Raw genomic sequence first — 12,605 nt, forward strand, 5'->3', positions numbered from 1 at the left:
ATTTGAACCTACAACTTTTCAGTTACTACTCCAGATACTAGGCCAAACCACATATAAACCCCAAAATGACCAGTGTCTGAGTTTTAGCATACTCTATTGGATCTAAACACGTTTATTGTACCCTATGATTTAACATTTTAACTTTTGCATTACATAACCAACTGCATTTACAAGCTTGTTCAAGTGCAATCAAGTTGTACAGTAGCTCAATTAATGGACTCGAAGAATTGTGGTACAAGTCCCAAAGAACGTGCAAGTCGACACGGCAAGTCGAACGTGTCATTGAAGCACTGCAGTTTTATTGGCAGTTGCATTATTCATGTTGCATTTGATTTTTAGGACACTATCTGTTAGGTTTAGGTTTAAGGTTCAGGGTAGGTTTTGTTGATTTAACACTTATACAGCAATAACTTTAAAAACTTCATCTGTTTGGGAAAACGTTTAACTCGCTTTTAATGTCACACAGTGGACATTTTACCTAAGAATTGCCACGATATGTGTAATAAACCACCTAATATCATTTTGCAAAAATGTCGCCACTGTCACGTTATTTTCACGAGAACAGGCAGGAAAACATAAAAGCACATGGAATGACATGAGAGTGTGTAAATGGTTATGTAATATTCATTTTGTGGTAAACTATTTTTTAAAGTCAAGTTCATATAATTGTCATGATGATGCATGGCAGTACATTCATTCAAATTCCACGCAGTTCCGTTTCTTCTTTATTCCTGTATTCAAACGTTGATACAAAAGTAGAAAACCCTGTTTAACAGAGCGGCAGCGGAACTGAAAGAGCTGACAGACAGGTTTAAAAAGATACAAAAACACACACATTGCTACTCACACTCACACTCACACGCCCACCTCTCTTCAGTCATTTGTTTTATGATGAGTGTGTTGCAGTCATATAGGGCAGGGTGTCAGGGATTAAATACTCAACATTAATTACGCTCAACGTTTCAGGCAGGATAACCTACTCAGCTGTATAGAGCGTATTGTTTCTGGCAACTGTCTGTGAGTGTGTGAGAGTGAATGTCAGTGTATATTCTGCAAGATTAAGGACTAAAAACTTACTAAACCGCTCATGATATGAGGAATATTGAGGATATTTTTCAATGTTCATTTATACGTCAACATACAGTCCACATTACGTTTCAAATTCCCAGATTTGTGAGCAAATTGTCCTGAATCAACACCAGAAACATGTCACCCCCAGAGAAAAATGTGTCAGGTCTGTGTTAACCCATCATCAGCTGGTCATAAACTGTGACCTAAACCCAACAGTGCTGGACTGAAGGAATGTTGGACATTGAACAGAAGTCATCAGGGTTTGTTTTTAGTCTGCAACACTAGCATTATCTCTACAGGTTAAACATATGGAACATTTACATTGGAATTTTACATTACAATCATTGGATATTTAGATTTATTCATTTAGCAGATGCTTTTGTTCAAAGGGGAAAAACAAGCAAAGTATGCAACTAGGTCAGAGTCTGAAATAATGTGGAGTAGGATGCAATATTTTTCAGAATTAGACATACAGACACAAATTTGGAATTTTAAATGTAATTTAAACCTGGAAATAAAAAAAAAGTAAAATGAATAAGAAATATTTTAGATTCTACACAAAAGATCAGATTTCCATATTTTCATTGAAGCATGCGAGATGTTCTTTAGAACATTGTAAAATCATGCTGGGATAATGAAAAAAAATAATGTCTTGTAGAAAGATTTTCAAAATTAAGGCATTTTCACAAGTGAACTCGCAATCCAAACCAAATGATAAAGGATATTATTGTATTGGATCCATGGATATCATTAGAAATCTATGGATATCTGGCTTGCAACATGTCAATCAAATTTTCAAAAGCTTGATGATCTAATGAGAATTCTTGGACAGCATTTGAGGTCACAATGATGTCAATAATATGACTTGCTTTCATTTAGTACACGTTGCCTGACAAGGTTTCTTTGGAGAATTATGTCATCCAATCAGTTTGATACATCCCTAATGCTTTAAATGGACAGACATTACTTGACCATAGAGAGCTAATTATTTGTGTGTGTGTGTTTGTGTGAACAGTCGTGTCTGTGTGTCTGTCTGTCTGTCTGTGTGTGTGTGTGTGTGTGTGTGTGTTTGAGGCGTAATAGCAGGGTTTGGTATTCTCAGGGCTGGGAGGAACCTTGTGGTCGAAACCTGCGTGTTGGAGCCTGTTGGAGACTCTCTTTCTTTCTCTTTCAAAAGCTAGCCTCTCCGTCTCTGTCTGCACATGCCCTGGCTTAATGGTAAATGCTATGGAATTCACACATGCCCCAGTACATTCATTCTTTCATTCTGTTACTTCCACGCCTTTATTTTGTCTTTCACTTTTATTTGTCTGTCTAATCCAATGAGCAGACCCGCGCAGAATCAGTGTGCGGCGGAAAACCCTGCATTAAGAATTCAAATGCCCATATGGATCCCTCTGCCCTTTCATGGTCATTTAGTAAATATTTTAGTTTTGATTAACAAAATTTTGCAAATTGTTCCATGTTTAAAGGTGCACCCAGTAATTTTTGGTGTGCGTTATGATGATGACTGGCTGTTGTGATGGTTGTCTTAGATTTGTATTGACACCTAGAGGCATGGGTGATGATGCAGTCAGCCATGATTAATTTATTCAGTGACCAAAAGTGTCCAATAAAAGGGAATCGCAAAGATAAAAAAAGTTGTATTCAGCTGGTTGTGTGATTTCAACATGGCGGCCCCCATTAGTCGACCTATTCCATGTAAAATAAATTAGCTTTTATTAGGCTACTAAAATGACTGGGGTCTTCGCCTCATGTGAGTGTACATGATTTTAAACATGATTTTCAAAAGTACTAAAAGTACGAAAATCGGTGCAAAAAATGCGAAAAACTTTTGTGCCTGTTGAGGAGTCTTATTCAATTTTCATTCTACCTTCTATCTTTTCTTTTCATCCCTCTTTTTCCTTGTCTCAAGACCATTACAAGGATACATTACATCATTCCAAACAATATGCAGAGTTATTCAAATAGGAGCATACCCATTTGTCTATGTGCGCGTGCTAAAGTGTGTAAGTTAGTCAGAAAGCAAGTAAAAGAGAGAGGGATCAGACATAAGCACAGCCAAATGAAAACAGGGTGAGAGACAGAAATAGAGTAAAAAGGAGAGAGGGGGTGAGTTTGTGGTCTGTGTCAGGCCTGCTGGATTATAGAGGAGTTCTGCTGAGTGCTGACAGACGTGAGGAGTTATGAGAGAGAATTATGAAGCCCATGACTTCTTTTCTATAAAGTGAGTTGGTAAGAAAAATCCCCCTCTGTTTATTTATATGCATTTACTAAATAGTTGGCACAATCCTCAGGGAACTTCCTGCCCTAACCAGATACTTCCCGTTATAATGAAAGCCACAGGTGAGGTTGTTGATTTTAGGTTGAAGGACTTTTCTTGCAAAAATAAGGGAATGATGATGTCACTGTTCATATAAATCTAAACACAATATGCCGATTGTAGCCTGGCTCTTGGTGATCCATCCTTTTTAGATAATATCCCTCATTTGAAATGTGAAGAGTGTCATTTCTGCACCACTAGCGGCACCAAACGGAATTGTAAAAATATCTAGAAAAGTAGATGAGTGGTCATCTCAATACTCATTGCCACCCCAGGGACAAGACAAACTCATATTGGGGACAGGCCATGCCAGCCGTGGCCTTTTCTCTTCTTTTTTCTCCCACAAAAATGGAAAATCATTCAGCTGGTGCCATATGCTTTCGTCTGCCATGGGGAAAGACACTGCGTAGACCACATCCTGCCCGAAGGGAAGGTAACGTGTGGAGAATACGTCACATGGACTTACAGACCAGCAGTATCGCGTGAGGAAGAAGTCCCCACGGTAGGTCATAGAGGAGGAGCTCTACAAACACGGCGACCGGTGACAGAGGGAGCTCTGCCCAAGGAAGACGTGGATTTACCAACAGGGAAACCATACCGTGGAAAATACATCACACGGTGTTACCCACGGGCAACCAGCACATGTGGAGCACCTACCCCACTACAGGGCATACTAGCGCACGTACTGATCCAGCATCGAATTTCTCCGCCAAATTCGCCTGCCACAGGGCTTAGGAGGAAAGACATCCAGGGTCCACCGGCTCGTAAACTCGCATGGGTGAAAAAGCGCATGTCTTCCCCTCTGGGATGGGAAAGGCCCTGTATGCAATTGGTAACAGTAGTAATAGTTATTGGCTGCTTTCAAACAGTCTTCCCAAACACTACCCCTGTCTTCCATTTGTTCAGATTAACAGATAAGCCTACCCCAAACTCAAGGTATTGGTTGAGCCAATATTGCTGTGTCTTTTTGTCAACTTGCAATCTTTCAATTAGCAAAGCTTTTGTATTTCTTTTTGGAACTAATTAATAGTAGGCCTCATTGACCTGAGCTTATTCACCTCAGTTTTTTTTGTGATAATTTTGGCAATACTCACTCACATTTGCACACGCTTACACAAACACACACATGCTCACATACATGCTCACATACATGCACAAACTCTTTGAGTAATACATGCTTTCTTACATGTTGGTATTCAGATATGTGCATGTGTGCTTGCAAACATAAAGGCCTCGGATCTGTGCATGAACACACACACGTGCATACACACATGAACACACAAATACATACAGTGTATTACATACTTTCTTTTTCACACAGATGACCTACATCCATTCATCCATCCAACATTACCACACGCACACACACACACACATATTTCTGTTATATTTTTTAATCAACAACAAACCAAATCAATGAAAATCTTGTGGTTTTGTGACCTCATGCACATGATAATACCTTTTTGCCTTAAAAATGTGTTCTGTGCATTTGAAACACACAATGCATGATGAAAGAAAGATCATCAGAGAAAGATCATATTGGAGATGAGTAATTACATGGATATTATGCTATAAATGCGGTTTATGAGGACATTTCTAATGTCCCCATAACTAAAATCGCTTAAAAACCTACTAAACCATATATATTTTTTAAATGTATAAATGCAGAAAGTTTTATGTGAGGGTTAGGTTTAGGGGATAGAGTCTATAGTTCGTACAGTATAAAAATAATTATGTCTATGGAGAGTCCTCATAATGATAGCTGCACCAACATGTGTGTTTGTATATGCGTGTGTGTGTGTGTGTGTGTGTGTGTGTGTGCACGCATGTATATGCGTGTGTGTGTGGTAATGTTGGATGGATGAATGGATGGTGGATGCAGTTCAAGGTGTGATAAGTTCATCTCTGTGAAAAAGAAAGCATGTAACACTCAAAAGTGTTTGTGCGTGTACGTGAGCATGTGTGTGTTTGTGTGTGAGTGTGCATGTGTGTATGTGTGTGTGGACATGTCCAAGGCCTTTATGTTTGCAAGCACACATGCACATATGTGAACATGAACATGCTCCTGAACACTAAATGTTTCTCTTATTTGTGATCTCTCCCATTCATTTTTCAGTGGCCAGTAATTTGTGACCATTTGTGCCATTTTATACAACATTAAACCATTTCAAAACATACTTCCTGGTTAAACATTAAAGCACACTAGTGTGATAAATAGTACAGCATGTTTTCATATTTTATTTAATATTGCCAAAATGATCCACAAATAATGGTTGTATCACTCAAAACGGAGGTGTATAAGCTCAGGTCAATGAGGCCTACGATCAATAAGCTCCAAAAAGAAATACAAACCTGTGCTCATTGAAAGAAAACAAGTTGACAAAAAGATCTAATCCAATATTTGGTGATAAAATAGCATAACAAGTGATTTATAAGCAATTTTTAATATGCCAGTCATTTTTGACTGGGAATACAAAATTAGGTCAAAAATGTCAATACAGCTCAAGGGTTAACATAAAAACTAAGCTTGAAGTAGGTCCTTTTAGTAGCTAGCAACACCAGAAACACAGCATGGCTATTGAATGTCATACAAATGCAGTATTATGATTATTTTCAATGCCAGTGTCCAGTCTCGTCAGAATTTCTGTCTGACGATTGTGACAATTTAATAGAAGAAGCTGTATAATGTATTTTCAATGGTTTCTATATCCAAGTGAATGCTAGATTTTTCAAATTTGACATAATATTTGACAAGGAATAACACACATTTTGTGAGAAAATGTAAGAACCATGAGGTTTCACCAGAACATAGATGATCACGTCAGAGCATGTCTAATGGATTAATCAAAAATAATTCCTTGGTACACAAGGATTTTTTTTCTGTAGCTGTACAGATCCCTGCACTTTATCCTTTCTGTCTGATAGGAAACATTCTTGTAGGCTTGTAAGAATTCCTCTAAGAATGTTGGCACAACGATATGACATTATGGTTCCCAAATGTGGAAAGATGTTTCTCATGCCCTCCCAGTAGTGTAGTCTAGTACATACGCAAGCATACAGTATATGCCCGCCTGTCTTTCTAAGCTTTCTAATTTTCAGCTGAGATGGGATATTTGCTAACCAATCATGTTTTCCGTTTCAGTAAAATGTGGGACATTTTTAGTGACTACAGTGAAATGCTGATTCGACAGCAGCGATAGAGTCATCATATGTTTTTGTTTTGTTTGTGCTGTACATTTACTTTGCCAGATCGGTGCTAAACATGAACATATTTATGCATTTAAATACAACTTATGCTATTTAACTTTTCGAAGGTACTGACTGCACCTGTGCTAGTTTTTGATGATCTTCGTGGATTCTGGCCTAGTTATCTGAGTTAGTAATTATTTAATATGTCATTTTTTTCCCCTTTACTTCTGTCAGTGGAGCCTTTTCAAATTCACAGTATTCCCACCTTTTCTGGCACCACTACACTATGGTGCCCTCCCACTTTTAGTTAATTTCCCTCACTTACTAAAGTCTTGTTGTTTGCACAAGTGGCTTAAGTTGACTGACCAATCCAGAGCAATTGGGACGGTCATTAAGAACAGCAAGATGTTATTTCTAACAATAATTTATCAAGAGTACTCACCAGTTATCACATTTAATATAACATGAACTCACTTTCATTCCTTTTGAATGTGCTTTTGTTTTACAGGTAAACCTGCACAACTTATTTTGGGAAAACCTGAATAAGCAACACTTTATGATTGTGAAAGTTTATCCCACTGGAACTGTAGCTTTGATGAAACAACTGAATTAATGAATGAAAAATGAATGGATGAATAAGTGAACGAATAGTTTAATGAATAAATGAATGAATAAATATCTAATCATGAATATTTATCTTTTTCCTCCAGGCAAAGGGGCGGAGAGATAGAATCTCTTCTTCCGGTGAGAACCCTCGTCCAGTGGTCAGGGGTGCCGCGGCTGATGGGTTGGGCATGTCCTGGCAGGGTCCACGTACACTGTTGCTCCACAAGAACTCTCAGGGCTTTGGTTTCACGCTACGCCATTTCATCGTTTACCCGCCGGAGTCCGCTCTACACACCAGTCTCAAGGTAATGTCTGTCAACAAGCTCCAGTATCACAAAATCAAGCCACAAATGTCCTGCTGACCAATCACAGTCAGGAACAATTGAAATAAAAGTATCCAATAACATAAAAGCACAACAATGCAAAAAATAAAGAAATAAATACATTTTTAATCAGTATTTTTGTATTGTTTGGTGTAGCCATATGGCAACCATTCATTTTCTTTTACTTTTCTCACAAATAAAAGGGCAATCTTTAAAGTAACCAATAATATACTGTTTTTAAGCCACGTGACATTTGATTTTAGGTGTGTTCAACTTCATGCAGCAATGTGCATGAGTAGTATAGTAGTATGTCATTACCAATGTACATCATGTTTATATTATGTTATATTATGTTTTTCAAAGTAATAACATGTTTATTCATAAAAAACATTCATAAAGATTCAAAAATACTGACTCCTTTATTGGTATTAAAATAAAATAGGCTTTTATTGACGTTCTTCTTGTACACTTGTACCTTACACACAGGCACTGTATCAAGCAGCACATAACATTGTCAAATGCATAGTTTTTCTGATTATTATATGTAAAAATTAAGCATCTGAATTCCACGCAGTCTGCTGTGACTAGTGTAGGTTCAGCACATGATGGGAAGCGCAAAGTGTCCGGCTTTTTTCAACTCCACCCCCGAGTGCAAAAGGCAAATTTCACAATTCGTTAAAAAATCGAGATGCAGTTCAAGCTGAACACACCTTTTGTCTTCAAGATTGTCTTCCTGGGGTCACCCTTACAGGGCAGACAACTACTGATGTGCTCCACAACTTTCTCTATTAACACATTTTAGAATTTTCTGACTTTTTTTCTTTGGTTTTACCATAATGGAAAAATTGCTATGTTTCCATACGTGGACTCACAATGGAATTGCACTAATGCATGTTCCCATTTGAGATTTTTATAGACAGTGGAATCTATTATATTATTGGATTTATTACTTTATATAAATAATGTTTCTCATAATATAATTGCATTTTTGCATTAATAACACAATCATGATTTGTTTTTCTTCTGTTTAGACAAAACAAATACGTTGAACACGATGAAATGAACACGACAATGTTTTATGGAAAGTGCAAGAAGAGTTCACAGTGCTCATTTCTCATTAACAATAGTGAGGATGAACTAGGTTTTAGTGACAGTGAAAATAATCAACAATATTGAAGATCGCTTGATAGTGATTCACTCAATTTTAGTTCATACGAGTTCCAATTGTATAAATACATAAATTAATTAAATAAAAATTTGTTTAATTTTAAAAACAACTATTCTTTGGACCGTTTTACATTGTGGTATATAGAGTGGTATACATTGCAACATTTACTAAATTTTTTACCCCCCCAAAAAATCTTTTTTACAATACACAATATACAATACAATAAGTAGGAGTATATGAAATATATATATTATATACTGTAGCGTTAAATGAATATTCCAGTGTAAATACAACTTAAACTCTTGATGTGATTGTTAAACGCATTTGTGACATTCTGTTGAGTACCACAGGAGAAAAATGGCCTCATATCTTATTTTGCAAATACAAACCAGAAATGAACTGAAATTATTTGGGACAGGAGCTGCTTATTACATTTTTGTTTGTTTTTTACTAACAGGCTCCTTTACAGTTGGCTTTATGGTTTTTCAGATCTTTGTATTGATTTCTCCATATTAGTTTTCTAAAGAACTGCAGAATCAAATTTTCTTTGTGGAACTTTAATGTTTAACTGTGGTATAGTCTGTAAATCCATTTTTATGTTTAACTGGAACCTTTACATTAAGAGTGTAATCTGCACTAGTAATAGTAATAACTGTATGGTCCACCAAGGACTTGAAGCCACAGATGGTCAGGGTGGGGGGCCACAAACCTACTGACTGCCTCACATTTGAATTCAGAGCTGTTTTTCTTGAGCACTTTTCTCTAAAGAGATAATTAACAAGTGCAAAAACAGAGGAACAGAGTGGAACTGGAGAAACACAGAATGTTCTGCATCGTAGGTGCCTCACATTAGAGAGAGAGAAAGATAGAGAGTGAGATAGAAGGCATGTACAGTAAAGAGAAAGCCACAAGCTTGTGTGTGGTCACATGAGGTCTGTTTTTTAGAAGGTCAATGCCTCTTCCATGTGTCTTCGTGTCTCTGGCATCATGAGAGTCTTAAATGCTTTTGTCCAGTGATATAAAAAGAAACAGTACTATAAGGTAGAGGAAAAGGACCACTTGTAGAAAAAAGAATGGGTCAGTAGGAAAGGAAATCTCACCTTTTATATAAAAAAGACTCAAGAATACCATTATTACCATTGTTGCCATATATTATTGGTGTTTTAATATGGTATTGCAATTTAAGCTAGGCCAACAGTTTTGGAGATATCAGTCTTTCCCCTTTCCCAGTCTTTGCAAAGAAGAAGTTGCTAGGAGCTGTCATTACATGCCTATTACCTAGATTGATGGCCTACGAGTGGACTGCCTTAATGGACATTGATATTAAGTATCTTTATTTGTTATAAGTTATGTTGGGTGCTAAAGGTTGTGCATAGTTGTCGCCTGCCTGAGGTGGTGAGAGCTAGCTACATATTTTTATGTGTGTGTGTGTGTGTGTGTGTGTGTGTGTGTATGTGCATGATGTTGGAGAAACAAAGCCCCATTATGGTAGGCCTATATGGGGGCACTTTACTCACCAGCTGCAATTTGCTTTCCCAGTAAAAAGGCCTTTTTGTGTTTGACTGGTACCACATGCACTCTGGGGTGTACGGTACCAGGGCTGCTGGTACAATGTGCTCTGGTCCATTCTGTTCTTATTCCTGATGTCATCATGACCACATGACCTGAGTGTGACTCTTCTATTGTCAACCCGCCAGCTCAAAGTTAACGTGCACATGTGCTTCCATTTTAAACAAGAGTACACATCACACAACAAATTTGCCAGGTTTAACACAAAACACATAGTGTGCATAAAAAGTACCCATTGCACATGTATTCTATTGCTCAGTAATTCACAGGAAGTATCCATTGGACATGTATTGTGTACAGCATTTTGATTTAAGGGTTGGATGGTGGTTGTTGATTATAAATCTTAAAGTGTTTAGGTTGTGGTCACTATATACGGCACTCCTTACCCATCTGTTTGCCCCTCTGTCTCTCTTTTTCGGTCATTCGCTCCTGGACAGTAAAGCCTCAGAATTGTGTGAGTTTGTTAGAAATAAGCAAAGTCAGCATAGACTAAACATTGGGCTGCCCACTTTAAACTGCCTGATCAGCGTTGAGTGTGTGTGTGTGTGTGTGTGTGTGTGTGTGTGTGTGTGTGTGTGTGTGTGTGTGTGTGAGCGTGTATTTATCACTTTGTGGGGACCAAATGTCCCCATAAGGATAGTAAAACCTGAAAATTTTGACCTTGTGGGGACATTTTGTCGGTCCCCATGAGGAAAACAGCTTATAAATCATACTAAATTATGTTTTTTGAAAATGTAAAAATGCAGAAAGTTTTCTGTGAGGTTTAGGTTTAGGGGTAGGGTTAGGTTTAGGGATAGAATATAAAGTTTGTACAGTATAAAACCATTATGTCTATGGAAAGTCCCCATAAAACATGGAAACACAACATGTGTGTGTGTGTGTGTGTGTGTGTGTGTGTGTGTGTGTGTGTGTGTGTGTGTGTGTGTGTGTGTGTGTGTGTGTGTGTATTTATCACTTTGTGGGGACCAAATGTCCCCATAAGGATAGTAAAACCCGAAATTTTTGGCCTTGTGGGGACATTTTGTCGGTCCCCATGAGGGAAAACAGCTTATAAATCATACTAAATTATGTTTTTGAAAATGTAAAAATGCAGAAAGTTTTCTGTGAGGGTTAGGTTTAGGGGTAGGGTTAGGTTTAGGGGATAGAATATAAAGTTTGTACAGTATAAAAACCATTATGTCTATGGAAAGTCCCCATAAAACATGGAAACACAACATGTGTGTGTGTGTGTGTGTGTGTGTGTGTGTGTGTGTGTGTGTGTGTGTGTGTGTGTGTGTGTGTGTGTGTGATTTCAGCCACTGGTTTGCAGTCTGGTTATTTTGTGTAGGTTGTGCATGTGTATAAACTAAACTGTGAATTTTGTTAATAAAGATGCACATTGAGTATTATAAAGGACATGTAATTTCCAGCACATACAGCAAATATTAATTAATTTTCCTGTTTTAGTGATGTGTGTGTATGTGTAAGTGTGTTTGTGGCAGAAAGCAGCACATTGATTGCTAGAATGAGATTCCAGATTCCAAGTGCTGTCCTCTAGTGGTGGGAGTCAGTGCTAACAAGACTGTGGCTCTAATGGTCCAGATAGCAAAAATCTAACCAATTCATTGAGAATCAGAAATAATAAAAAATAATGCAGGTGTGTAGTGATGTCATTTCCTGTTTTTGTTGTTCATTGGTGAAAACTAAGTATAGCAACTGACTTCTAATTCATGTTGCATGCCAAAGACTTTATTCGGATTTTAGAAAATTATATGAAACTTTGAAATACTTGGCTAGCACTATTTGTTGAATACTCCAAGAGTATATTAACTTTTCTAGTATACAGTGGGATTTCAAGAGTCTGAGACTATTTAGCGCAACCCCTTTGACATTTAATCATGTGCAGGATAAAAATAGTTTATGTCTACAATAAAATAAAATAAAATGTAAATGCTAATTCTTGATATCAGCAGTAGATTTACTACTAGTGAAAATGCAATTTTTTTAACTCAGTCATTAGGCTTACGCAAATTGTTGATATAAATAAATGATGACTTTACTCCAATGTGGAAATACCAATTCTTGATATCAAATAAATTAATTCCTAACTAGTTGAAATTCCAAATACAAATATCAGCTTATGTACTTTTTATGAATTTTGAAATATAAATAATGATATTGTTACTACTACAAATGTCTATTCCTGATATAAACAACTGAATTACTAGTACTATTACTAGTAAAACTGCATTTTGTTTTTTATATTTTTAATTTGTTTTTCAATAGTGACCATATTATTTTCAGATATCTGTAATGTTATTGTGACTATTTTTTATTAATCTTAGGTTTATTCATATCTTAAAACCATTTCCATTGT

At 37.0% G+C, this 12,605-nt stretch overlaps 1 protein-coding gene across 5 annotated transcripts in view; it reads left to right on the forward strand.

Annotated features, from left to right (window-relative positions):
• LOC127652628 (rho GTPase-activating protein 23-like) overlaps positions 1 to 12,605 on the forward strand; it is a 99,151-nt gene that overhangs the window by 48,468 nt on the left and 38,078 nt on the right. For all 5 annotated transcript variants that reach the window (XM_052138881.1, XM_052138880.1, XM_052138882.1 and 2 more), the window contains exon 2: positions 7,294 to 7,494. In XM_052138881.1, the coding sequence (XP_051994841.1) occupies positions 7,294 to 7,494 (201 nt within the window). The remainder of the gene's footprint in view (positions 1 to 7,293; positions 7,495 to 12,605) is intronic.

The sequence above is a fragment of the Xyrauchen texanus genome, chromosome 12, assembly GCF_025860055.1.
Source record: "Xyrauchen texanus isolate HMW12.3.18 chromosome 12, RBS_HiC_50CHRs, whole genome shotgun sequence".
In the NCBI taxonomy this organism is placed as follows: Eukaryota; Metazoa; Chordata; class Actinopteri; order Cypriniformes; family Catostomidae; genus Xyrauchen; species Xyrauchen texanus.